The 27,336-nt window shown below is 38.8% G+C and overlaps 1 protein-coding gene across 1 annotated transcript in view; it reads right to left on the minus strand.

The window, feature by feature from the left end:
• LOC136857525 (esterase OVCA2) overlaps nucleotides 1-27,336 on the minus strand; it is a 55,851-nt gene that overhangs the window by 17,993 nt on the left and 10,522 nt on the right. The window contains exons 2-3 of the mRNA XM_067136252.2: nucleotides 25,376-25,538; nucleotides 21,157-21,354 (exon numbers count right to left, since the gene is read on the minus strand). Of these exons, the coding sequence (XP_066992353.2) occupies nucleotides 21,157-21,354; nucleotides 25,376-25,538 (361 nt within the window). The remainder of the gene's footprint in view (nucleotides 1-21,156; nucleotides 21,355-25,375; nucleotides 25,539-27,336) is intronic.

The raw sequence follows: 27,336 nt of genomic DNA on the forward strand, positions 1-27,336 counted from the left end.
TGGGTGGGAAACTTTAAGTAAGAGAAGGGAGAAAACTAGACTTATAGGATTATATAGAGCCTATACAAGAGAAGAAGCATGGGGAGAAATCCATGAGAGGCTTCAGTTGGAAAATAATTATATCGGCAGAACTGACCACAAGTATAAAATTAGAAGGAATTTTATCAGAAGCGATTGTGGTAAATTTTCATTCATTGGGAAGGGCATGAAGGAGTGGAACAGTTTACCAGGGGTAGTGTTTGATCCTTTTCCAAAATCTGTATAGATACTGCATAGTATTATTTGAAGTAATTCCACATACTGTATATGAGTTGACTATGTTGTAAGTATAGGAGATATTATAAGTAGAATTTTGTAAACAATATAAATTTATTAAGAATGATCTGTCTGTTTAATAGAAAAAATTGTTAGCGTAAATGGTATATTATTGTATTCTAGAAAAATTTTCTTCTTCTCTTGTTAATTTAAAATTTAGTGCTTGACAATAATGTATTTTAGTGTACCATTTGCCATCGAGGTAGACACCTCATTTGCAAATAAAGAGATTTTTATTTGATTTGATAAACATACGGCCTCAACCATACACTATTATATTTTTTGAACAATATTATGAATGCAGAGTTCAAGCTTAAATTATATCAACAACTAGAAGTTTTTACAATAGTCACACAAAGACTGTGATATTTTTAAAAAAGGAAGAAAACCTTGTATACGATATTAATCTTACAATTATATACTGTAAGGGACTGTTTTACATAAATACATATAACTCACACCTAACCAAAGAACAATGTTCTGGAAATTATGTATTCAACACGTCAGATCTTATTGAAGGACTAATGATAAATTTTATAAGGAAATCCTTGTAATTTTCTAGGCCAATTACAGACATTTTTAACTATTAACAGATTTTTTGACATACAAGATAATTTTGTGTTTTAAGACGTATTTAACTTTCTAAAGATTAATTGGTCTTTGCTACTTAGTCACATATATTTTAATGCATATATACAAATGTAAGACTCGCTAATCAGAATAGTATGCTCTGTATATATTTTATATTGTACTAATAGTTTTTTTAAAATATATTCATCCAACATACTTTGCAATAATTTTCTCAATGGCTGATGATGGCACGCAAGATGCCGAAACCGGTACCATAATGTTTATAATAAATGTGTGATGCCTTAATTGAATCACTATGTTAGTGTATTGAATAGGTGGAAACCTTTTATCATTAATAAGCATTGTAAATCTCGATTCAATACGGATCATTATGAAATTCTTAATATTAAATAGGACTAAGGAATACCTCATGGAGCTGAGGAGCATTCACGAAGTTGGACGTCCTCGAGGTAACAGACCACATCTGAGAGTTGGAGACTTAGCACTCCTTCAAGAAGACAACCAACCACAACACATGTGGAAGAAGGCCCGCATAGCGGAAATCCGAGCGGAAGAGACGGAGTGATCAGAACCATGATTCTTAAGGATTCAAAGGGGACTGTGATAACTCGTCCAGTGCAGCTGGCCCCTAGAGATAGACCAGGGTGGGGAGGATGTCAAGAATTGAGACGCCCTCTATGTCCTCTATCGGTGTATCATTCTATGACAGAGACTAGCAGAGAGTTGACTATCTGTAAAAACCAGAGAGTTTGTACTAACAATAATAAAGGGATTTGTTTATAACTTGTAAACGGTCGTTACTCGTGTGGAACACAATATAATAACAGTCTCTTTTTTTTAAGCTCAGACAATTCGCACTTGCTTTGTTCGCTGTTTGAAAGTTTTGGATTATTTCTTTCCTTCGTTAATTAATATTTGTGAAGTGTATTGCTCTTCACTTAGCTTTATGGAGTAATGTGGAGGCCGTGGTAATCACACCTGGAAATTATCGCATCAGAAAATCCTGAATTAAATCTGCCAGTGCATGCAAACGATCCTCAACCGAGCACCAGTAACAGTAATATTCGACCGAATAGTACTGGTTCCGTATCCGCGAGTGATACTCGATCGAGAAGCAGTGGTTCCGTACTCGCAAGCGATACTCGGCCGGGTAGTAGTCATTCCGCAGAGAAAAGAAAGACAACTAAAACTTTAAGTAAACAAAGTCAACGGCTGGTATGTAACGCATACTAATACGTTATGAAGAACAACGTACGCAAGGGTTATATTTCAGAGACAGCTAAAATGTTGAAACTTAACAGGAAAACTATAAGTAAAATAGTAAAGAGGGAACCTACAACTCCGAAAAAGTGTGGTAATAAATAGGGCTATCTTTAATAAAATTGGCTCTGAAAAAGTGTGATAATAATAGTGTTATCTTTAATGAAAATGAAAACCTACAACCTGTTTTCCAGTCATTGACAGGGTCAGGGATGGAATGAATGAAGCAGATATAGGCTATTAGTACGATGGGGTCGCCACTCCCAAAGTGATTTATTAATGACTGATAGATGCTAGGAAATAAGAATGGAGAGTGTTGCTGGAATGAAAGATGACAGGGAAAACCGGAGTACCCGGAGAAAAACCTGTCCCGCCTCCGCTTTGTCCAGCACAAATCTCACATGGAGCGACCGAGATTTGAACCACGGTATCCAGCGGTGAGAGGCCGACGCGCTGCCGCCTGAGCCACGGAGGCTCTAGGGTTATCTTTAATAAAATTGATAATTTTTGCTGTGACTTGCTAAGACGCGAGGTATATACATTCTTTTCTAAAGGTATTCACCAATCGTACAGGAACTGTTAAAACCTACTCTATGACAGCTGTTGAAAAAACTTGGTTTTTGTTTCCGTATTCTGAGGAAAAAACAGATTGTAATGGAATCTGCTAGAATAGTAGCTTGGCGATATAAATTCAAAGACAGTCTCCGGAAGTTGCGTTCCGAGGGGTGCAGAGTTGTCTACCTAGATGGAACTTGGTACGATACTCATGACATTGTGAAGAAAGGGTGGGATGATGAAACTTGTAATTGCATATTGAAAGCACCAACATCGCGAGGCAAGCGTATTATGGTATTGCATGCTGGAGGCAGTGAGGGCTGGGTTGAGAATTGCCTTTATTTGTCGGCTAAAAACATTGGAGACTGCAAAGCTGATTGCCATGACGAAATGACAGCTTAGTTTTCAAAAACTGGTTTAGGACTTATCTTCTAGAGAACCTACCACGTGACCGAAAATGTGTATTCGTTATGGACAACGCAAGCTATCATTCGCGGCAGCTGATTAGGTTTCCTTCCATGAACACTAATTTTTTACTTTTTTTTTTTTGCTAGGGACTTTATGTCGCATCAACACAAATAGGTCTTATGGCGACGATGGGATAGGAAAGGCCTAGGAGTTGGAAGGAAGCAGCCATGGCCTTAATTAAGGTACAGCCTCAGCATTTGCCTGGTGTGAAAATGGGAAACCACGGAAAACCACCTTCAGGGCTGCCAACGGTGGGACTCGAACCCACTATCTCCCAGATGCAAGCTCACAGCCGCACGCCTTTAACTGCACGGCCAACTCGCCCGGTAACATTAATATTAAGGACATTATGGAGTACAATAACATTTCCGTGCCAAAACCTGTACCCATCAAGGAAGTTATCCGTGGCAGTTAGAGGTGAAAGAAGGTGCGGGCTGGAATAGGTCTCAACTACAAAAGTTCGAAAGATGAATTAAAATTTCAACAAGGTTATATTTTCTTTTCAAAATCAACCAATAACAGAGTATAACAGGTACCAAGTAGCAGATCAACAAATTAAGAAATTACAAATTACAGTTCGTAACAATTTGGGCTTCGAGCCCCACAATCACAATCCTTGAGCTATTAGCCCAACTTTACCAAGGTACAAAATTGAACAAAGGGGCAGAAAACCCCATCATGCCAAGGAGCACTTGCTCCAAATTACAATGTTAAGCCTCCTAGAGGCACACAGAAATCAAATTTAGGAAAGAGCAGACCCGCTCTCAAAGTTCAAACCTATCAAAGGCCACAACGAATTTCACTTCTATTTGCCCTCAAGGCACAAAAAGAAACAGGGTTATTTACTACCCAACCTACAGGGCCTTCTCAATGAGAATGAAACATCAGGTTAAGTTACTGGCCCAAAGTACAGAAAGGACTGGAGGCATGAACTTGCACTCCAAATACACCTTTTAAAACCTAAATGGCTCTAGGCCGATACACAGGGGCTAATCCCAAACTAGGAAGGTGACCCATTTGAGAAAACTTTAATACATTAAAGGAGCGTAGAAACGGTTATGAAAACGTAGTCACCTCAATTTCAAAATGAAGGGAGCTCGAGAGGGTAAAACACACTCTATCCCCGCTTTACAGTTAAAGAGATTTGTAGTTTTACATAGACAGAAGAGGAATTTATATTTTAAAGTGGTAGGTTACATATTAAAGGTTTTGAACCTTCCCCAAGAGTTAAAATGCTGAGCTAGCAAGAAATAAAGACGTTAAAAGGCCATTACCTTGTTGAAGAACTGCTGACTGAAGAACGAGGCGCTTCCCGCCCCCTGCTACATGTTCACACACTGAGTTAGATGTTATACTAGTGGCCCCGAGACAAGAAAAACAGCAGTTTTTATACCCTCGTGGAAAATTCGAGACCTTTCATGAATGAGTAGACACACCCTCTCACTTTTATTGGATAGCTTAGAGAAACATATCCATATCGAAGAAGACATACATGATTGGCTGAAAATTAATTAAAGAAATTCGGGATTGGCTAAGTTCAAACCTGGCGGAAGGAAGGATTAATATTGCCAACCCAAAGATAACAGAACAAAATATAGTAAAGACAAAACTTATGAATAAAACATTTCTTCTAGAGAGTTCATTCCATTGCACCAGAGTGCATTACCATAGTTTTTTTTTGTAGAGACATCTGTTAGAGAACGTCCACACTTCTTGATCAATGACAAACAAAAACACTTCAAAATTCACACAGAGCCATCTTCTGAGAAACAGCTGAGTTAATACAGTATTTTAAAGTTCAGGCTTTCTCCTGTAGAGGAGTTTCGATTGGCGCAATATCCGAACTAGCGGCGTGGAGGTGTACCGCCCGGTAGAAAAATAAAAAAATTTCCGCGATGGGCCAACATGAGTACAACCGGTCATCAGTTCACCACTATAGAGCAAGATATGACAATATTACGTAAAACAAATAATGGTGGTCTTCTAAATACACTAGAAAAAATATATATTTATTTAGATCAACAAAGTAATCAGGATAATAACCTGAACGATATAACTGATAACAGGAACCCTTTCTGACTTATAATCCCGTTTATCATCATACCATTAACTGCTGTCCATCTCGAGGTCATGTTGCAGTTGCTCACAATCTTGTAACTTATTTAATACTTTATACAGAATATCACCATCCGCAAAGAGCCTTACCTCTGATTCCATTCCTTTACTTATATCATTTATATATATATAGGAAAACATAAAGGTCAAATAATACTGTCTTGAGGAATTCCCATCTTCATTATTACAGGGTCAGATAAAGCTTCACCTACTCTAATTGTCTGAGATCTATTTTCTAGAAATATAGCAACCCATTCAGTCACTATTTTGTCTAGTCGAATTGCACTCATTTTTGCCAGTAGTCTCCCATGATCCACCCTATCAAATGCTTTAAGACAGGTCAATCGCAATACAGTCCATCTGACCTCCTGAATCCAAGATATCTGCTATATCTTGCTGAAATCCTACAAGTTGACCTTTCCTATAACCAAACTGCCTTCTATTGAACCAGTTATTAATTTTGTAAACATGTCTAATATAATCAGGAAGAATGCCTTCCCAAAGCTTAAATACAATGCGTGTCAAACTACTGGCCTGTAATTTTCAGCTTTATGTCTATCACCATTTCTTTTATACACAGGGGCTATTATAGTAACTCTCCATTCATTTGGTATAGCTCCTTCAACCAAACAATAATCAAATAAGTACTTCAGATATGGTACTATATCCCAACCCACAATCTTTAGTATATCCCCAGAAACGTTATCAATTCCAGCCGCTTTTCTAGTTTTCAACATATTGTACGTATTTAAAAATTGAATTTTAGGCGCCTTCCCCTAAACTGCAATTTCATCCAGGGTGAATAAAATTGTTTATAGCTTAGACTGCAGTTTCTTATTCCCCAACTATATATACCGATTTTCATTAAATTCTGTTAAACCCATTTTCTCGTGGTTCGGCATTGATGTGGACTTAGCATCCAAAATACGAATTCATGAATATCTGTGTTATCATAGCTGGTACGGCAGAAATGTATAAGACATAAATGATCGAAAATTGAATTCTACATAACTTTAGTTACGTAGTATTTATCGATAGGACCACTAATAATATAAATAAATTTTAGGCCTTCCGTTAAACTACCATTTCACTCAGCATGAATAAAGTGGTTTATAGCCTAGATTGTAGTGGCTCATCTTCCGACTTTACATACTGATTTTCATTAAATTTTCTTCGGCCATTTTCTCGTGATGCGTGTACATACATACAGACAGACATTACGGAAAAGTAAAAAATGTATATCCTTGTTACTGTGAACATGACCGATACAGAAATACCATTCTTTTCAAATTCTGAACAATATACAGACAGCACTCTTATTTTATATATACAGATCACAGAACATCACTTCAGTCCTGAATTTTTTTCCACTATTACATACTATCCACTTCATATCCGTATCGACTATAAGATCCAATTAATTGAAGGAACAAGAATCCACCTGATCGATACTTTCACTTTTATTTAGCCTTAGGCTATTTCAATAGACATTAAAATTAAAAGTTCAGAACATGTTTCGAATGTGTTGCATTCATCATCAGCTGCTTACATTTGGCAAAAGTAAAAATTAGCTAAAAACAGTCTCACAATTTTCTTAAAACCTTAAAAACAAGTGTTAGTAGTGCGTGTGTGAATGGATGTGGGGGGGTGGGGTAGAGGGGGGGGGGGATGCATTGAAGGCGATTGTTAATTAAACTATGACTTATTATTAAAAATCTTAATGTTAAAAACACTGATGGACTAAAATATAGTTCACTAGAAGTCTTGTGAATTTTCCATGAGTTCGTTGATTACTGAAGAACTTGTAAGCACTATGTGAAGTATTTCTGTTGAGCTATTGGTAAAAGGTTTCCTTAAGAAGGCATCCGGTGTTTTCACGTCTCTTATCTCCTGTTAAGTGGAGAGGTGTGGCTTGTTTCAAATATGAAGTTTGCTAATTTGTAGTTTGTATGAAATTTATCAAAAACTGTTTTTACAGAACAGGAATTGCAAATTTTGAGTAAAGGCCCGAAATATAATTGGCAGGCTACTAATAGAAGTAAGGAGTTAACCCTTACCTTAGCAGAAACCGAAGCAGCCATTCAGACCCTTCCATTTGAAATACAGAACGATTTGAGATATGAGGCTAAGAAAAAAATTCCGTCCCTCATAAACGGTTTCAAGAATAACACCCATAACACTTGAGCAAATAACGAATTACAACGGAAAATCAAGCAAAGCGACGTAGTCGTAACCAAGGCAGATAAGGGAGAATCCATAGTTATTCTGAACAAATCCGATTACATTGAGAAAACCGAAACCTTTTTTAATAACAACAAGTTTAAAATAGTAAGTAAAGATCCCACCCTAAAGATTCAGAGAAATTTGAAAAGTATACTCAAACAAAGTGCCTTTCTTCTTAGTGAGCTGGAATCACAAAAGCTGATTAATATGAACCCAGGACTCCCTACTGCAAGAGCTTTGCCCAAATTGCATAAAAAAGACATACCTATTAGACCGATAATCAACTTTCGTAAGAGCCCTACATACAAAACATCGCAATACATTCATAGATTCTTAACACAAAATTACGTCTACTATGCCAACACAGCCGTAAAAAATTCTAGCGATTTCTGCAAGAGAATTAAGGACTTCAAACTCAAATCCTCTCACACAGTATGTTCCTTCGATATAAAAGATATGTACACCAATATCCCCACGGAGAAGGCTATTAAAATCATAAAAACCAACCTATTAGAACATAAAAAGGTAAGCATACCCGAAATAGAAGAATTTATGGTTATCCTTGAATTCGTCCTTAGTCAGAACTATTTTATGTTTAACGGTAAGATTTATCGGCAGGATGGCCTCCCCATGGGCGCTCCAGCCTCGGGCATACTAGCAAACATTTACTTGGATTACTTGGAACATTCCTACATTATAGACCATATCAAAGGACTTGATTTATGGGTACGCTACGTTGATGATATGTACGCCATAATTGACAAGGATCATAATGACAGTTCTAGCATTTTACACATGTTGAATACCTTAGACCCCAATATACAGTTTACGGTTGAAGAAGAAGAAAATGGTTCGATTAATTTTTTAGACGTGACCACAACTAAAAAAGACAATGAATTTCACTTTAGTATTTATAGAAAACCTACATTCACCCCAACAACCATTCATAGTAACTCCCTACACCCTGATTCACACAAAAAATCAGCGTACCACAGTTTTATCAACAGAGCTTTTGAAATCCTGTTAAACAACAAAGAGAGAAATAAAGAATTAGCCTTCATTCGGCAGCAGGCCCTTATTAATGGTTTTAATTTAAAAACCATTAACGGATTAATTGCCAAACGCAAGCATAAACTACAAACAAACTTAACAAAACAATCAGAGCAAACAAAAAAGTACGCAAGGTTCACCTTTAACAATCCCAACATTTATGCAATTACCAATTTATTCAAGAAGCATGACATAAAAATAGCGTTCTCGACGAATAACAATACAAGACAAAAAATTTTCAACCACAATATGGTCAATCAAAATAGCGAGGAGCGGTTCCAGGATTCAGGTGTCTATAAACTGACATGCAATCAGTGCAAGGCCACATACATAGGGCAATCTGGACGTAACTTCACAATAAGGTACTTAGAACACGTCAATGCGGAGAAACATAAAAGATTCTCAGCAATGGGAGTACACATGAGTGAAACAGGCCATAGATTCACAGACATTAAACAAGACCTAGTAATTCTCAATACGCTAAACAAGGGAAGGTTAATGAACAGTCTAGAAAATATTCATATCCTTCTAGACAAGTCATTTAATAAGGACAAGAATTTGAATGAAGTAAACGAACAGAGAAACCCCTTATTTGAATGCATATTGAGATATATTGAGTTATTACGAAGGAAGCAAACGCCCAGCGCACACTTCAAGCAATCACTAGGCCGACACGTCACAAGCAGAAACCTCCTCCCCGCCCGATATAGCAAATGACGACGCGTCCGCATTTCCCCTCCCTCCTAACCAGGCTAACTCACGAACTACAGCACACAGTTACAATACAAGGCTGAAGGCAGCCGGATTAAACCCACTCCCGTAGCACGGGAAGTTAAACTAACACGCAAGACAAGGGTAAGTTCATACTTTTATACTTTCCTACATTCAAAGACTTATTATCCGTTACGTTTTTCAAACTCCAACTAATAGCCGCATTTTTCCTGCCAGTTACAGATCGTGATACAGACGATCCAACTGTTTTCATACAAACTACAAATTAGCAAACTTCATATTCGAAACAAGCCACACCTCTCCACTTAACAGGAGATAAGAGACGTGAAAACACCGGATGCCTTCTTAAGGAAACCTTTTACCAATAGCTCAACAGAAATACTTCACATAGTGCATACAAGTTCTTCAGTAATCAACGAACTCATGGAAAATTCACAAGACTTATAGTGAACTATATTTTAGTCCATCAGTGTTTTTAACATTAAGATTTTTAATAATAAGTCATAGTTTAACTAACAATCGCCTTCAATGCATCCCCCCCCCTCTACCCCACCCCCCCACATCCATTCACACACGCACTACTAACACTTGTTTTTAAGGTTTTAAGAAAATTGTGAGACTGTTTTTAGCTAATTTTTACTTTTGCCAAATGTAAGCAGCTGATGATGAATGCAACGCATTCGAAACATGTTCTGAACTTTAAATTTTAATGTCTATTGAAATAGCCTAAGGCTAAATAAAAGTGAAAGTATCGATTAGGTGGATTCTTGTTCCTTCAATTAATTGGGTTTTTTTCCACTGTCGAAAAAAATAATTTGTGCAGCCTAGTGGACCATTTGGGATGCATTTAAGCCATATTTGAAAACAAGCATTTTTGTTACCATTGCTTGAGAAAATATTTTCTTGTCCAATATATTGGACATTGGGTCTGGGAGGTTGTAAGGCCATGAAATCATAAGTAACCAACATGCAAGTTTAAAAAAAGTTTTTCCTGCAGAATATGATTAATAAATTGTTAATATCAATGATATGTACAAATAAATGACAAAATAATATAAATTGACTTTCCATTTTTAAAGAAAAACTCCTGAGAAAAAAAATTAGGATTGACTTCTCATGTTTTACATTTCTTCAAAATATGAACCAGCTTGCATTCGGTACATCTGTAACAACATAAAAATATGATATTTCCCTGTGGGAAAATCAAATGATCATAAATAATGTTTTCAATAAAATGTGTTACCTAGTAACCGTTCAGGCTGTGATGTGAAGTACTGATTGATGGCCATGACATACAGATCCATGGCCTCTGCAGCTCTCAAGATACTGTTGCTAGGTAACATAGCACCAAACATTTTGTTACACGACACTTTTTCGTTATACAAATTTGTGGATGATCCCCAGTTCTAAGACATATTTATGTGAAAAGATATTGTAAATCTTTGGATACACATAAGGCTTCTTACCTTCATTTTGTATTTAGAGCTACAAAGCAGTTGGTATCCTTGTTGATACATAGATGTACATGACACTTTGAACAGAGGAATTTTAATTTTCCTTTGCAGGCTGTGTTCCTGCAGCTTACGGCATCCTTCCTCGGGTCTACTAAAGAGAGATGATCAAAGCCATCACACCTGATGTCTCCAGTAGGACGTATTTCTGCTCTGGATTTTTTCAAAGTTGGGCTTCTTTCAGATTCTTCAGAGCTGGGTCTCCCTCTGTTCCTTTTATCATTGTGTCCCAAGCGAATCAGACTTTCAGATACTTGCATGCAAAACTGGAGCAGGTCCATTGTCTGATTTGCTGGAAATTTGTTCTCACAGCAGTATTTCCTATATTCCAGCTATCTGTAAACCAACACCAAATCGAAGGCATGCATCAGCATTCACAGCGTCCATTTTCTTGACCTTATAAAAATTTGGTATAATCCAATCAGTTGATCAAGAAGATCCACACCCCCCATTACTAGATTGTAGAGCTTCTCAACTTCTGGGCAGCTGACTTTTACATATGTCTTAGATGATTCCTCCCACCAATCTACACTGTCTTCACCTTTTGCAATGAAATGAGCCAAGAACAACTGTCCTGTTGTCAAGCCACTTTGTCAGAACGTCACCATCTCTGCTAACAATCTGGTCAGAGAATCCTCTTTCCTTCTTTTTCATATCCTTGTCGTTTATCAAAGCAGAGGAAAGAATCGGTTCACATGAACTGTCCCAGCTGCAAAAGTCTTCCTTCGTTTTAGGATCTGAAGAAGGTGGTATGGCAAAAAATAATTGTCATAAAATAATTTATGTCCTTCCTTTTCTATCTTGCTACACAGATGGAGAACCACGGAAGCTCCTAAACCAAACCTTTGCTTATTGTTTTCATCAATCTCAGTGGTATTGCCCTGATAAACGAGGAAATCATGTGCGAATCCACTCTTACCAGCCAACACAAATATTTTCACTCCCCATGGCATTGCTTACCTTTCATATATGGCTTGAATGAAAGTTGTCCCTTGAATGGTTACCAGCTGCTCATTGATGCACAATAATTCTTCAAATGGAAGCTGTAAACATCTTCTAATAGCATCATACAAGGGACGAACTTGGTACAATTTGTCAGTGCAGTTTTCAGGACGCTCTAAATTTTTAATGATGTGTAGGGCATTGCGCATCTGAAAAAATCTGTCTCTACTCATGTTATCTAGAAACAATCCTAATCCAATAAACAAGTCCCAAAACATTCGGATTCGAGGAAATTTGAGGTTTCCCACAGCTATGTGTAGGCCAATCAATGTTTTTATATCTCTGGCACTGGTACTTTTGAAACCTGTTTTACCAGACTGCAGGGCATAAATATTTGTGTATCAGCTAAATTTTAAAATTTGTCATCTGAAATATACTTCATGAAAAGTCAATGGGACACTCTTCAAATCCATTAACATCACTGAAATCACCTCAAAACTGAATAAAAAGGAGAAGAGAAAGGACGATGCCTGTACTGAATTTAATTTTTTTTTTTTTTGTGAGATAATCGAACAGGTATTCACCGTTTGTTAAAGCTGTCTCATTAGTCCCTAACTGTGCTGGCAAACCATCACCTTCTTCCCCACCTTCTGCCATCAGTTCATTTGTCACAGCACTTTCTACATCATCTGCCAGTCCCGTGAATCCTATTTGGGCTATCATGTCATCTTCGTTGACTGAAAGCTTTGTATGTCCTACCCGGATGCCTAGGCCAACAGCAGCAGGAATGTCTTTAAAATGATCCTCTTCATCTGAAATCCGATTGCGAACATGTCCAGGATCTCCTTGGCATGCATTTAATTGAAGACACTGAAATTTTTTTTGCAAGCTAGAAATAAAACAACAAAGGGCAACCAGACTTATTGTACATTTTGGAAGAATTATTGTGTAATTTAAGCAGGTAATAGCTTGCAAAAGATTCATAAGTAAGGAACTCTCATCAGCATCCATTTCATGTACTTCAGAAGTGGTATTACCATTGTGACCTGATGTCCAAAATTTTGGACATTGAATTTAATCACGTAAGCTGCTCAAGTAAACTTGTTTATTCAGTTATTATAGTATAAAACTGATACTTACGTTGCTCTCTTTGGCACACACAATTTTCTTAAGTCACATGAAGCAAATTACTCAAGTAATTAATAAAGAAATCTGACTTACCTGATGGTCCTGGCAATGAGTCTGCGATCGTGTTTGTTTTGATGTCTACTTCATAATTCTGTCACCAGAGGGCAGAAATACTCAATGCCTTGGACTAGCCAAACTCCCAGAATAATGGTCACATGGTTTGAAAGGTAGTTGAGACTGTTAGCTATGTTTAAAATATAATTAGTGTCCAAGGTCTGAAGGGGTTTTAAACAATAGCTCTTTGCATTTACTAAGAATACCTCTAATTTGGAAAAAACCTATGTGCCAAGATGTAAGATCTGGAATTGCTTAGAAAAACCGATAGTCCCAAACTCCTTAATAAGAAATCTAAACGTTATGTGAAGGAGGCCAAAGCTGTGTACAAGCAGTTAATGGAAGATACAATTGGCTCTAGACAGAGAGATGAGTGCAACAGAGTAGCGCACTTTCCCCATTACATTTTTCCGCACTTATGGATGTGATTATAAAGGATATCAAAGAAGTAGGAAATGGGGATCTCAAAGCTTTGGTACTTGCTAATAATGTAGCCGGGCCGATGACCATAGATGTTAGGCCCCTTTAAACAACAAGCATCATCATCATCATCAATAATGTAGCTAAATGGGGAGAGAGAAATATAGTTATTTAAAGTTGATTATAAGTACGACAAGAGGTCCCTTTGGCTGTAGCTAACTGCCACTTTAACTTAAATGTATCAACTAATAAACACTATCTAATAAAAAGAATACATAAAAAGCGTAAGATACATTTTCGTACTGAGGATATAAGAATAAGATTAAAAACTAAACATCTAAGAGATTACAATAATACTTTTACCATTTCATAAACATAGACTATACTAACAGGAAAAGAATTTTAATTCCGAGGATGAATTAAAAATAATACTGAGCATCTAAAATGAAGATTATGATATTTCGTACTATTTAATTAATTTGGTGAAAATTCACTTACATGGCTCAATAAGTGGAAAGGTAGCGATATTTAAACATTTTTTCTGAGTTCCAACACTGCTGTATTTCATATAGTTTAAGATCACTGTATAATTGAGAGGCAGTGACAATAAACGACTAACTGCACTTTACCGTACGATGGTGTGGAACCTGAAGGGTGTTGGCTGTAAACCTATTGTTCCAATCATGCACTTGACTCATATGAACAAAGGACTTGGTCAAATATGAGGGAGCATTAGATTTTAAAATTCTCAGCAGTACATCAGCAGCTGAGTATGATCGTCTATCCCTGAGTTTCAACCACTCTGCGGCTTTGTAGTAAGATAATACTAATATAAACGGTCCGTTATTGGACATTATAAATTTTCCAGTTAAGTCATTCCCGGTTGCCAGTGTTTCGCCCCTGTATGCTAACCTAGCACACCCACCAAGACGCATGGCTAGTGCATACCGTGGAGGCCCCTGCGTAGGCTACGTGGAGCCACCGGCAGTGCCAATGCACTACGAGAGACTTCGTCTCATTACCAAAAATTGATGCCTGCTTGGCCATCAGATGATATAGATGTTGATTCCCATAGGGAACCTGATTTATTTGCCCTGAATGAGTAAATTTATACCCTTTTTTTTTTTTTTTTTTGCTTTACGTCGCATTGACACTGATAGGTCTTATGGCGACGATGGGATAGGAAAGGCCTAGGAGTTCGAAGGAAGCGGCCGTGGCCTTAATTAAGGTACAGCCCCAGCATTTGCCTGGTGTGAAAAATGGGAAACCACGGAAAACCATCTTCAGGGCTGCCGACAGTGAGGCTCAAACCCACAGCCGCATGCCTCTATGCGCACGGCCAACTCGCCCGGTATTTATAATCCCAATATAAATGGTCCGTTATTGGACATTATAAATTTTCCAGCCAACTCATTCCCAGCTGCCAGCGTTTCGCCTCTGTGTGCTATGTTGGGCTCATCAGCTGGTATACAGCACACCCACCAAGACGCATGGCTAGTGCATACCGTGGAGGCCACCCTACGCAGTGGTATTATAAATTTACTCATTCGGGACAAATATTTCAGGCTGCCTATGGGAATCAACATCTATATCATTTGATGGCCAAGCAGGCATCAATTTTGCAATTCTGCTGGTATGAATGAGGAAAATAGCTAAGTCATTTAATAGTAAATTATGACTTAGTGTATACTGACGTAGTCTATATCTGGATTTATTTTACTAATATTTTTGTCAACACGATTCACAGGAAAACGGTAATAGATCTGTAAATCATCGGCGTACATATGATGTCTCGTGTTGCGTAAAACTCCAGGCAGATAGTTTATATACAGTGAAAACAAAAGGGGACCCAACGTGGAACCCTGAACACTAGACCACTTAGAGGAATTTTGTTTGTCAAATACTACAGGCTGAGACCTCCCTTTCAAGAATGCTTCAAACCGGTTACGTCGCACATTCCTATCTACAAAATGTCACTGTAAAATTTGTCACAAATGGAACATAATAATTGCTTTTACTTAAATCAAGTGAAAAATCTGCGGTAAATTAAGAAATACCGTCGTTATTAGAGAAATATGAATACATACTAAAGGCCTGTAGACAGGACTACTATATGTCGTATTTCACTGCTGGTGCCGTCTTTTGTTAATTTCCTGAGGTCCAGCACTGAGGAATGGGAGTGCTATGTCTGTGGATTCTCGTTATCTTTGTCCATATGACTAGAGCGGCCAGTTCAAATAACAAAATGGAGGTCAACAGCATTCACGATGTTATTTCGTTCTTCAGTGAGGCAAATGACCATGTTATAGTGATGTGGCTGGAACTCTACGGAAAAACAACTAAGGATTCATTCAACAACTTGGTGCTGCACATTACAGAGAAATATCGTAAGTACCACAAAAATGATTTCTGTTGAAAGAAAAATAGCATGATCCCTGGACCAATATATATTTTTTATTTTTGCTCGAACGAAAATAGCATGATCCTGGACCAATAAATCACTACAATTCAGGAAATGATGTCATGGACAACTGAAGCAATGAAACAAAAGCAAAGAACTTCAGTGAACACAGACATCACACACAAAATTGTTGAAAGTGTAAGACAAACAAAAGACATACGTGTGTTACTGTGAGCGTAGCACCAAAAATACTTGTAAAGTAGTAAAGTAGGTATACATAAAATTCTCGAAAAATAAAATATTTCTTAATTTACCGCAGATTTTAGACTTCAACTGTGTAAATGCAATTATTATGTTCCATTTGTGACAAATTTTTCAGTGACATTTCGTAGATAGGAATGCGCGATGTACCCCTTCAAAACAAGAGAGAGCTGATAGAAATATGCCCATTGTATGTAATTTAGTCAGAAGGAGGTCATGATGAACTCTATCAAATGCCTTGCTTAAATCGAATAGTACCGTAAGTGTTAGTTCGTTTCTGTCCATTGCAAACTTGATATCATCGGTGACTTTGAGAAGTGCCGTCGTAGTGCTATGGCCTGTTCGAAAACCAGACTGAAACGTGTTAAGAATAGAATGAGTATTTAAATGCAAAGTGAGTTGTTGGTAAACAATCCTTTCTAATCCTTAACCTAATATTGACAAAATACTGATTGGTCTGAAATCATCAAATTTTTTAGGAGAAGGAACATTAGGAACAGGTCGAATATTGGCCAGTTTCCATACAGCTGGAAAGACTCCTAATTGTAAACAGAAATGATACAGGTGAGCTATGACCAGAGTGATTATATCCAAACAGTTCATTAGGAGGGAATGTGAGATACCATCTGGTCCAACAGCCTTGGTATTCATGCTCTTAATTACTTTGACTACATCCTCCGGGTAAATGTACGAAAAGTGAAAGAGATCATGTTGAGGTTCATTTGTGTTCATGTTACTATGAATCATTTTGGATATTCTATGAGAATTGTTCACTGATGAAATTTTTAAGAAATAATCATTTTGCAATTCTGCTGGTATGAATGAGGAAGTAAGTTGTTAATTTTTCTTAGCAATACCCAGTGATTTTATAGTTCCCCATAGAGCAAAGAATGCACGTGTCTGACTTTGGCATCTCGGATCGCGAGTTTGGTTTTATTACGCAAAATGCAAAAGGTTTCAAAGTCTTCAGGTTTCCTGGTTTTGATGTGCTTTCTTTTTGCCTTGTCCTGCGCAGAGATTAATTTCTTAATTGTAGATGTTATCCATGGGTTAAGTGGGTGTTTGGCTCAAATTACTTTTAATGGGGCATGCTTGTCGTACAACGCAAAAATGAAACAATTAAATTTGGTGACTTTATCATCGATATTACACTGAGAAAATACTTCATACCAGGGAGCTGAAATTATATCTTTTCGAAAATCTTCAGGATTAAAGCTGCGGAAATCTCTAAATGTGATCCACTTTCTTTATTATTTGGGTGTTGATATCGAGAAGACAGCATAGAGCATATCATGTCCAGAAAATCCACTCGCTGGGGTCTGTCCAAATTTCAGAAGGGTATCATTACAATTTGAAGCTATGGTACCGAGATTAGAATGACAATATGCAATGTGGTATGTGCTATCAAATGGTATTCTAGTCAAATTGCATGAGTCTAGTGCATCATCGATTACTACAGTTTCCGAGGACGCTGATCCAAAATGCCCATTCTTATCACCTGCAAGTATAACGTACTTATAATGAAAAACGCAATTATACATCGCCTCTACAAACAACTCCATGAAACCAATTTTGGAAGGACAGTAGATGCATGAAAATAATACTTTACCCACAGCTAATTCAAGTTCAAGGAAAATATACTCTGGCTTACGACAATATTCTGCCGGGGAGGTGTGAAGTACTTTACATTTTATGTTGCTCTTCACGTACACAGCTACTCCTCCTCCTCCTCTCTTGCGCAATCTATCATTTCTATATAAATTAAAGCCAGGAATGTTAATCTATGAGTCCAGTATGGACTCCTTAAAAAAAATGTCTTGCTTACAGCAATGTACCTTATCAACTAATGACTGTGCATTTAAGTGAATTATTTTCAAATCAGAGAGATAGATTTCTGATAGATCTTCAATGATTTTGTGAATTTCAGAAGACTTAAGTTTAGAAGACATGCATGAATTTGGATGGTTACAAAAATTCTCTCGCTTCACGTAATCTGAAACTCTATGTAATGTTATTAGGACCTATAATTGAATATCAATTTTCTGGAAGTAAGAATAAGACTGTAGCAATGAGTATGAACAGGATACCTACTGACTGCAACCTTATGCAAGAGGGAGAGAAAATGAAATGTGTGGAAGCCTTTAATTACCTGGGAGGTACAATATCAAGTAATGGAATAATCAAACTAGAAGTGCAGAACAAAGTAAGAAAGGGATTCCAAGTTTTTCCACCATGTGTGGGACAAGGGAGTTCCTGTGAGAGCCAAATGGACTATGTTTAAAATATTTCTCCTGCTTATCATGACATACAACCTGGAGTACTACATACTTAACCCCTTGACGCCAACCTCCATACGTCGTATAGACCTCCTTATCTGCACACACTGCCGACCTCCTTGCATGGTATAGACCCCTGCAGGCCTAACTTCATTCTGTTCTAGCTTAAGTTTTAAAGTTATCGAGATGGAAACTGTACATCTTTGAAAGCAAAGATCTCTGCCTTCCGTGTATGTATGAATCAACCCAAATCAATGCTTCTTTTTTCTTTTCTAAAGTGTTTGAAATAGTCTGACCTCTTTCTAGTTGACAGCATGTAGATTTGAATTTCTCTTGCATTCCAGCAGATGTGTGTTTCAATACAGGATGTTTCCTCATATAGATAGACAGTACAAAATTCACATCTCTTTACTGATATGAATGTTGACATCATCTGCTGAGAATTCCTACAATTCTTTCAATGCCTTGAAACCTCTTACGAATCATATTTACTTAACTCGCTGTCACTTTGAAATATGATATTGTGTGGCACAGAAGAATGGCACAGTGCAGTTTGAATGAAAGAGAAGTTATTCATCATCATCATCATCATTTCCTTTATCCAGCTGTAGTCGGGTAGGGGCAAATATGATTCTTCTCCATTTTCTTCAGATATTAAATTTAATAAATCAAACGATAACAGCACTACACAAGACTGAACTGAGCAAAGTGAGTGCGAATGCATAACGTAAGAAATGGGAGGGCCAAGTAATGGACGACAAAACACGCCAAACTATATGCCCTCTTTATCATGAACTAATCATCCCATTAATCTGGGATTTGTGCAAAATGAATCTTTGAACTATTGTTCCTGGTTCTTCTGCTCAAAGTTCCCAAAGCAACGATTACCCTCATTTTCATTGCATTGTGAATCAACCCAGGCAAATACAAGAATGTTACTTTCATTCCATACAAAATGTGGAAGATCTCTCCTCCATTATGACACTATAAGGTAAATATAAAGTTGATGAATGTTAACTACATTCTTATAAGTCTCGACTATAAACATTTGAAAATAATCTGAGCCAAACTGCTGTAACAATGAATTTTTAAAGAGACTGCTGCATTTTCTCAGTGCTCAGATCGGAATCACCTCCGTCCTCTGGGTAAAGCGACACTCAAATGTTCCCCGGCGCTAGCGGCTTAATAAAGGAGAAGTAAGCAAATTACAAGTTTGAGAAATGAAGTTTCTCCTGTCAGCCATGCAAAAGACTAGAAGAGATTAGAATTTAGAATGTAAGACATGCATATGGGCTTGTCAATAGCTGGCCATACACGGAAAAGATTGTGACAGGCCTTTTGTGATGCGTTCCAACGAGCTAGGACTGCTCATTAGTGAGCGAGATCAGTCTGAGGTGTTATCTGCTACAGGCGAGACCTGTTGTCAGCACCTCAATGGAAAGACCTCACCTCACAGATCAAGTCTCTTGTAAGGAAAGCATGGAGTGGACAAAAGCACTGCTAGAGAAATTTATTGAAATGTACAAAGAGCGTCCATGTCTCTCACAACTAAAACATGAGGTGTCGCCGTGTTGCAGTGTCACAATCAAGCGTTCTTCAGTATCCTCCTTCAGCTTAGAAGCTACAATATCCTCAGTAAATACGCTTTCAACTAGACTGTCACCAGTAATAACTACGCAAAACAAGTCATTATGTATGTGTTGTGTATGTTTGGCATTCAGCCCGAAGGCTGGTTTGATCCTCCACAGCTATGCCAACAGCTTTCATAGATGGCCTAGGCATCACTGAAGAAGCATACTAGGGAAATGAGGAGCGAGGTAGTTTCCCGCTGCTTTCCTCACTGAGCCAGAAGTTGCTCGCATATCCGTCTGCCAAGCCCACTGAAATGCACGCACCAGCTGACCCTATGAGTGATATTTTCATACCATTCATAACAGGGACTGTCTGTAAAAGGAATGGTATTACTAGCCGAGGATGAAATTGAGACAGATCAAACAGTTAACATAATAACGAGAAAAATCCATACATGCTTACCTAACAGCACATCAAAATCGCTGTGGTCCATTCGCAAATATTTCTTTTAATCGTCCGGTTCATTTTCTCTCAGGTGTTGTATCAGACTCGTGAATAAAGCTGTCTCGCTCTCTTATCAATAATTTCATCCACTTCGATCGATTTTTCTGTTTGCATGATTTAACATATAGCAAAATGCACATTCCAACTGCCACAACAGCATTTTTTTTCTCTGGACACTGCTTCGATGTCCATCGCACAGTTCCAAGTACAACAGACCCGACCGGCAAGGATTTCAAACTAGTTTGAAATGCCAGCGGATGTGGCTTGGCCTGCCGAGAACAAAAGGATCATTCCATTAACAAGATGGTCTGGACTGTTGACAGATTATGATGCACAACACGATGGGCTTCGTGTCACAGTTGATGGCGAGCAGCAGGCCAGGTCTCTGAAGGTCAGGCCTGGCGGGCGGCCTGTCAGATCTGGCCCCAAAGGCGAGGCCTGCGAAAAAAATCTTTCTCTCGTATTGGCAGAGAAATAGAGTGCTGCATGACTCAAGTGGTCTGGACATGGGAAGAGGATGAGGGAGCGCTGAACACCAAGACAATAATTGGATAGGAATGTACATAGAAAAGACTACTTGGACAACCCAGGAAGAGGTGGTTGGATCAGATCAAAGAAGTTTAAAAAACTAGAGGCAAATTGTTCATAAACATTCTACCTGGTTTGCAGAAAGAATACAAAGATAATGATGATGAAGACCTCCAAATTGTCAACTTACATTTTCTTTGCTGCATTCCACATAAAATACTGACAAACGTAGCTCCCTGCGAGAAACCAAGAAGTCCATCAAATGGTCCACTTTCTTTCCAAGTTGTCTCAATCACTACCAAACTCTCTTCAAATCCAGGGCAGACTTCTGAGTATTGTTTGGAATCAAATATATTGGAAGGAGTTGAAAACCACCAACCACACTGATCTGAGAAGAGAAAACACATGTTACACTACATCACCTCACAGACTGGTAAGCACAGAAGAGAACCTAGGAATGAACACTTGTTAAAGTAATAAACGGTGCTAAGGCCTAGTAATATACTGTACACTGAGTGGCAAAAAGTCATGGGAAGACACTGAATATGATGTTAACAATGAGTTGCTCCTCTGCAAGCCCTTAAAATGGCAGCAATACGGCAAGGCATCGACTGTACAAGGTGTTGGATTTGTTCTGGAGGGATCTAGGCCCACGCATCTTGCACTGCTACCCACAACTGATCTTGTGTAGTTGGTGCGGGGTTCATGGAGCATACACCAGCATCGACAGCATCCCATAAATGCTTGATTGATTAAGATTGGGGGATCTGGAGGGCCAATCCATTGTCATAACTTCACTGGAGTGTTCCTCCAACCACCTGCGTGCCACCACAGAGCAGTGACATGGTGCATTGTCCTGTTGAAAGATGGCAACTCCATCAGTGTATTCTTGAGCCAAAAAGGGATGCAGATGGTCTGAAAGAATGTCCACATAACATGCACCTGTCAGCAATCCCTGCAGCCGGAAAAATGGGGCCTAACTGCAGACATGAGAACGCCGCCCATACCAAAACAGAGTCACCTCCCGCCTGAACACAACCTTGTTGACATGCAGGATCCATAGCATCATGGAGCATACGCCATACTCTCATGCGTCCATCAGCTCGATACAACTGGAACCAGGATTCATCAGGCCCTACCACACACCACACTGTTCCATGGTCCTTTGCTGATGTTCACGGGCCCATGCACATCTCTGAGCTCTGAGTCAAGGTGTCAGAAAAGGGACAAGAGTTGGTCGTCGGCCGGTGAAGACTACGTGGTGCAGTTGCCTTCTTACAGTCCTGGTAGAAATGAGTTCCTGACTCCCAACATTCAACTGGGCGGGGATTTGACTCACAGTAGCCCGTCAAGCACCCAGTATGGTTCTGCGGAGGCGATGTGATGTCCGTTCATTAAACACCTGCGGTCTTCCCTTGCGGCGGTTACATGGGTGGTAATGGTAACATTCTCTCTGCGATATTGAAGATCCACCCTCGGCACTGTTGACCTCAGAAACCCGAATTCGCGTGTAACCTCTGCAATGCTATGACCCATGCGCCGTGCACCGATTATCATCTCACGTTCAAAGTATGTTAACTCGTGACATGTTACCATATTCACGACACTGGTGTCTGTGACAGACTGCTCAGCTACGCCGCAACTAGCCGCAACGTTCAGGGATCATACAAGGCACATTTTCTAATGGGACACCCCTTCCCATGACTTTTAGCCCTCAGTGTATGTATATATATAGAGGAAACAAATGGAGAGCAGTGACACATGTGTGGGTAGGAAACATACAAAAGAAAGACACGAGTCCAAAATTTTCAGCTGCAGCCTTCATCAGTGGAGGATTTCTTTTGTGTTTACACCATTCTTACATGGTAAGTCACTCTGCTCCATCTGTTTCCTATAAGTATATATGCAGTATTTATCGCTCCTGTTAGCTTTCCCTGGACATTTCAGCGAACGGAGAATTAAAATATCTTAAATTTAATGGTAATAACCATTTGCCATAAAATCAAAGGTAGTGCTTTAAAACAGCTGGGCAGGTCAGAGCTGATGAAGACTTGAGAATGACCCTGCATATGCGCTACAAATACCAACAGTTCTATTTTCAAGTTGTGTAAAAGATTTTATACTGAAAATCAGATTATGACAACATAAACAGAATTTCACACTTTACAAACCTATTTTACCAAAATGTACACATATGACTCATAGTCATTTTCATTCCCTCTTGTCCAATTCCTGCCACGTTGGGAGGTTTTCAAAACATTACGGTTTTAATACTTCTGTATCCATGAAAGCTAAAATATTATGTAGCCTAATATGAAATCTTGGCCATCTAAATATAAACATGCTGCTATTAATATGATCTTTCATTAGCACAAACAAAGAAACTGCCAGAATCCTCTTCAGAATCTCTCACTGTAGTCATGATGTGGACAACTTATGCATCAATGGTAGGCATTCAACGATGTTCTGAAGCCTTGATTGATCATTCTAGCAAATTTATTTGCAATCAATGTCTTCAATACACTACTAAGTTCCATTTAAAACTCCACCAACAAATCCCCATTTTTTAAGAATGTACAGTGGTAAAAATAAAGGTTGCATATTGTTCTACTGTCAATACTGGACATAACAGGAAACAAAACTGACTTTGTTCTGGTAGGTACAGTCAAAGAAACTGAAAATAAAGAATATAAACATATTTCCACTTCATAAACACAAACCCTTACAAAAGATTTCACTGTCATCTTGCACAACACATTGTTTATGAACCAATTGGCCCTCCTCGTAATTGGAGACACCTTTGAATGCGGTTAGGCATACTCCTTACCAAATTGTCCAGATACACCTGTGATATATTGTCCCATTCCTCCATAGCAGCTTCAATGATGCACTGTAATGTCTGTGGTGAGACAGGACAATTGTAAACTGCTCGTTTTAGCATGGCCCATTCATTCTCAATACAGTTGAGATCTGGAGAATATGGAGGCCATTCCATCAGACTGATTCCAGGCTCCACTAAGGAGATGTTCACGACATTGTGAAGATGCGGGCGTGTACTGTCGTCCATCAGTGTGAATCCCTTTCCAAAATGTTCACCAAATGGAGCCACAATGCGTGCAAGGATGTCGTCCCAATACTTCACATCAGTCAGCCTCCCACGTATTGGCACAATGGGTGTTCTGCAGCCATACTTGATTCCGCCCCAAAAGATGACTGAACCGCGTTGATAAGGGTGGCAGTTTCTGATAAAGTTAAGGTGTAAACATTGTCCTCATTGCCTCCACACTTGAATTTCACTATTTTCAGGGTGGAGACTGATAGGTGTCTCATCAGAAAAGTGAGTTGTGTTACACTGCTGCCTAGTCCACGAAGAGTGGTTTCGTGCCCATGTGACATGAGCCCCTCTCCAAACCCAATTTAGAGCAAGAGCCTTGAGAAGTCATCTGGAACGTAATCCTTGCTCATGGAGCCTATTTCGTATCATTTGTGTTGACACCTGCACCCCTGTGGCTGTTTGGAACTGACGCTGTAGACGTGTAGCATTGTGCTGAAGGTTTCTGCTTGCTGTTATACGCCGATATCTGTCCTGCATACCTATTGTTTTTCTTCCGTGGCCACTTCTGGGACGATTCTCCAAAGATCCTATCGCTAGAAACTTGCTCTGATTCTACAGTGACTCACAGCAATAATCGCCCATTCCCTGTTCCATTAGAGGACTATACAGAGCCTCTGATCATACGTTATTGTTGTCTGAATCATCCTGAAGCACCACAACTCTCGGAATGACACACAGCACAAGTACTGCAATGTTTATAGGTTACACGGTTGCCATAGACTGCACATAATGCCCTCTCATGGTAGAAACAGGGGCTGTTTCTGCTAGAATTACATTAAAAACAAACCAATGTACTGATATAACGTATTTCTGGATCACAATGTTCAATATTAACATTCTGGCAATATGCAAAATTTATTTTGACCACTGTATTATTTGTGATGTCCTACCAAGTTTCATAGCAATCAGTCTGGACCTACCCAAACAGTTCCCTCGTGAATCATGCCTTTTTTTTTTTTAATTGGGATAGGAAAGACCTAGGAGTGGGAAGGAAGCGGCCGTGGCGTTAATTAAGGTACAGCCCCAGCATTTGCCTGGTGTGAAAACGGGAAATCACAAAAAAAATCATCTTCACGGCTGCCAATAGTGGGGTTCGAACTCGCTATCTCCTGGACGCAAGCTCACAGCTGCGCGGCCCTAACCGCACGGCCAGCTCGCCCGGTGTGAATCATGCTAATCACGTTAATATTTGTAGCCGTTTGAACAATATTAGTTTATTAACACTGATAGACATTTTGATATACTGCCAAAGCTTTAACAGTGTCAATCAGACCAGAATGGCTACTATATCTACCTGATGAATCACCAGGAGGAGCTTCATCTCTGTTGATAGGAGGAACTTCGTTAGGAGCTGTCACGAAGGTGAACTCTGCATATTTCTTCAAGAACTTTCTGAGGGCTCCAATTTTCTGTCTAAAAATATCTCCTGTTTGTCTGTAACCATGTATACACAAGATCTGCAAATTAAAGAACTTAGAATGATGAATGTGTTTACTGGCAATAAATAATAATAAAAATTTTAAAATGTTTAGATCAACATCACAAATGATAATAAACCACCAAGATTTGTATTCAATTTTAAAAAGATACCACCAGTTAATTATTATAGCAGATACGACAACAATGTTTCACAATCTGGTTTAATAAAAATAAGCCATCCAAAACTTCATAACATTTAAAATTTGCAATTTAAATATAAAATTTCAACAACCACCTCCCCAATATCACAAGAGTCACTGATTACAAAACTGTCAATCACTTTGAATACCTGGGATCCGTCATCACTGGCGACTGCAAGCCTAAAATTTGCAGGCACAAATAGCCAAGTTCACTTACATCCAGAACACCACCTCCATCACCATCAAGATAGAACTTAGATTGAACTTTCCCATCGAAATATATGCAGCAGAAACTTAGACAGTGAAGAAGACAGACTACCAGAGGATCGGTGCCTTGGAATTGTGGTGCTTTATAGATTACTACTACGAATATCATGGATGTCACACTGTGCTAATGTGTAGATTTTTTAAAAAAATTTTTTTTGCTAGTTGCTTTACGTCGCACCGACACAGATAGGTCTTATGGCGACGACGGGACAGGAAAGACCTAGGAGTGGGAAGGAAGCAGCCGTGGCCTTAATTTGCTTGGTGTGAAAATGGGAAACCACGGAAAACCATCTTCAGGGCTGCTGACAGTGGGGTTCGAACCCACTATCTCCCGGATGTGAGCTCACAGCTATGCGCTCCTAACCGCACGGCCAACTCGTCCGGTATGAGTAGATTAGCGAAATCATGTGATCATATGGTAACAGACATGAAACTGCAGTATTATATTCTTATACACATAAATGATCTTACTATGAGTTTGGTAACTACATAAAAATGCTTATAAGTTACACAGACAGAAGAGTTGTCTAAAGTACCAATACCTTACTACTATCTACCTGTCCATCAGAAGGGTCAATGTACTGACGATAGACAACGTAATTGTTGAATACCAAGTAGCACAGACGGTACAGGACTGGCTTTCTGAACCCAAGGTAGCCACTTCAATCCTGACTCTGTCCATTGGCATTTGACAGAACTTAAATATGACTGCCTCGTGTCAAAAGATTTACTGGCATGTAAAAGAACTCCAGCAGGACAAAATTCTGGCCACTCTATGTCTCTGGAAACCGTAACAGTAGATGATCAGGCATAAAACTGTAGTATAAAATAGTTCAGATGTTGCTGTTCAAAAATAACAGTTCATCAACCCCTTTTCCTGTGAAAGATTCCTATTCATGTTCAACATCTATCCTGCCTTCAAAAATTTTCCTTTCACTTGTAGAGGGAGGGATAAGCCTGTCTCTATCTGACCACCAAGAGAGCAGATTACCTTTCCTGTACAGAAGAGGTTCCTGGAGAAATTTATCCACTGCAGCGCTTCTGGGTTTGAATTACTTATTTGTATTCTTTCTTTCTCCGTTAGAGTCATCTAGGGACCACGAGACAATATCAATGCTTCATCCTTTGTTGTTCCTTCTTCCTCCTCCAACACTCCATCTGCTCACTATGCCTCCTTTTCCTCTCCCCAGACCATTCTGAGCCTGTTTTCTTTCCCTTATGACCTTGGAATCCTTCATATTTAACACTTTCTTTCTAAAAATCTCTCTCTCTGTTGCTTCTTTTTCTCTTTATGTTGTTTCTTTCCAAATCTTTCTTGACTTCATGAATCCAGGTTGTTGTCGACTTCTTGTTCCAAAGATATTTGAAA

This window comes from Anabrus simplex, chromosome 1 (genome assembly GCF_040414725.1).
Source record: "Anabrus simplex isolate iqAnaSimp1 chromosome 1, ASM4041472v1, whole genome shotgun sequence".
NCBI lineage: Eukaryota > Metazoa > Arthropoda > Insecta > Orthoptera > Tettigoniidae > Anabrus > Anabrus simplex.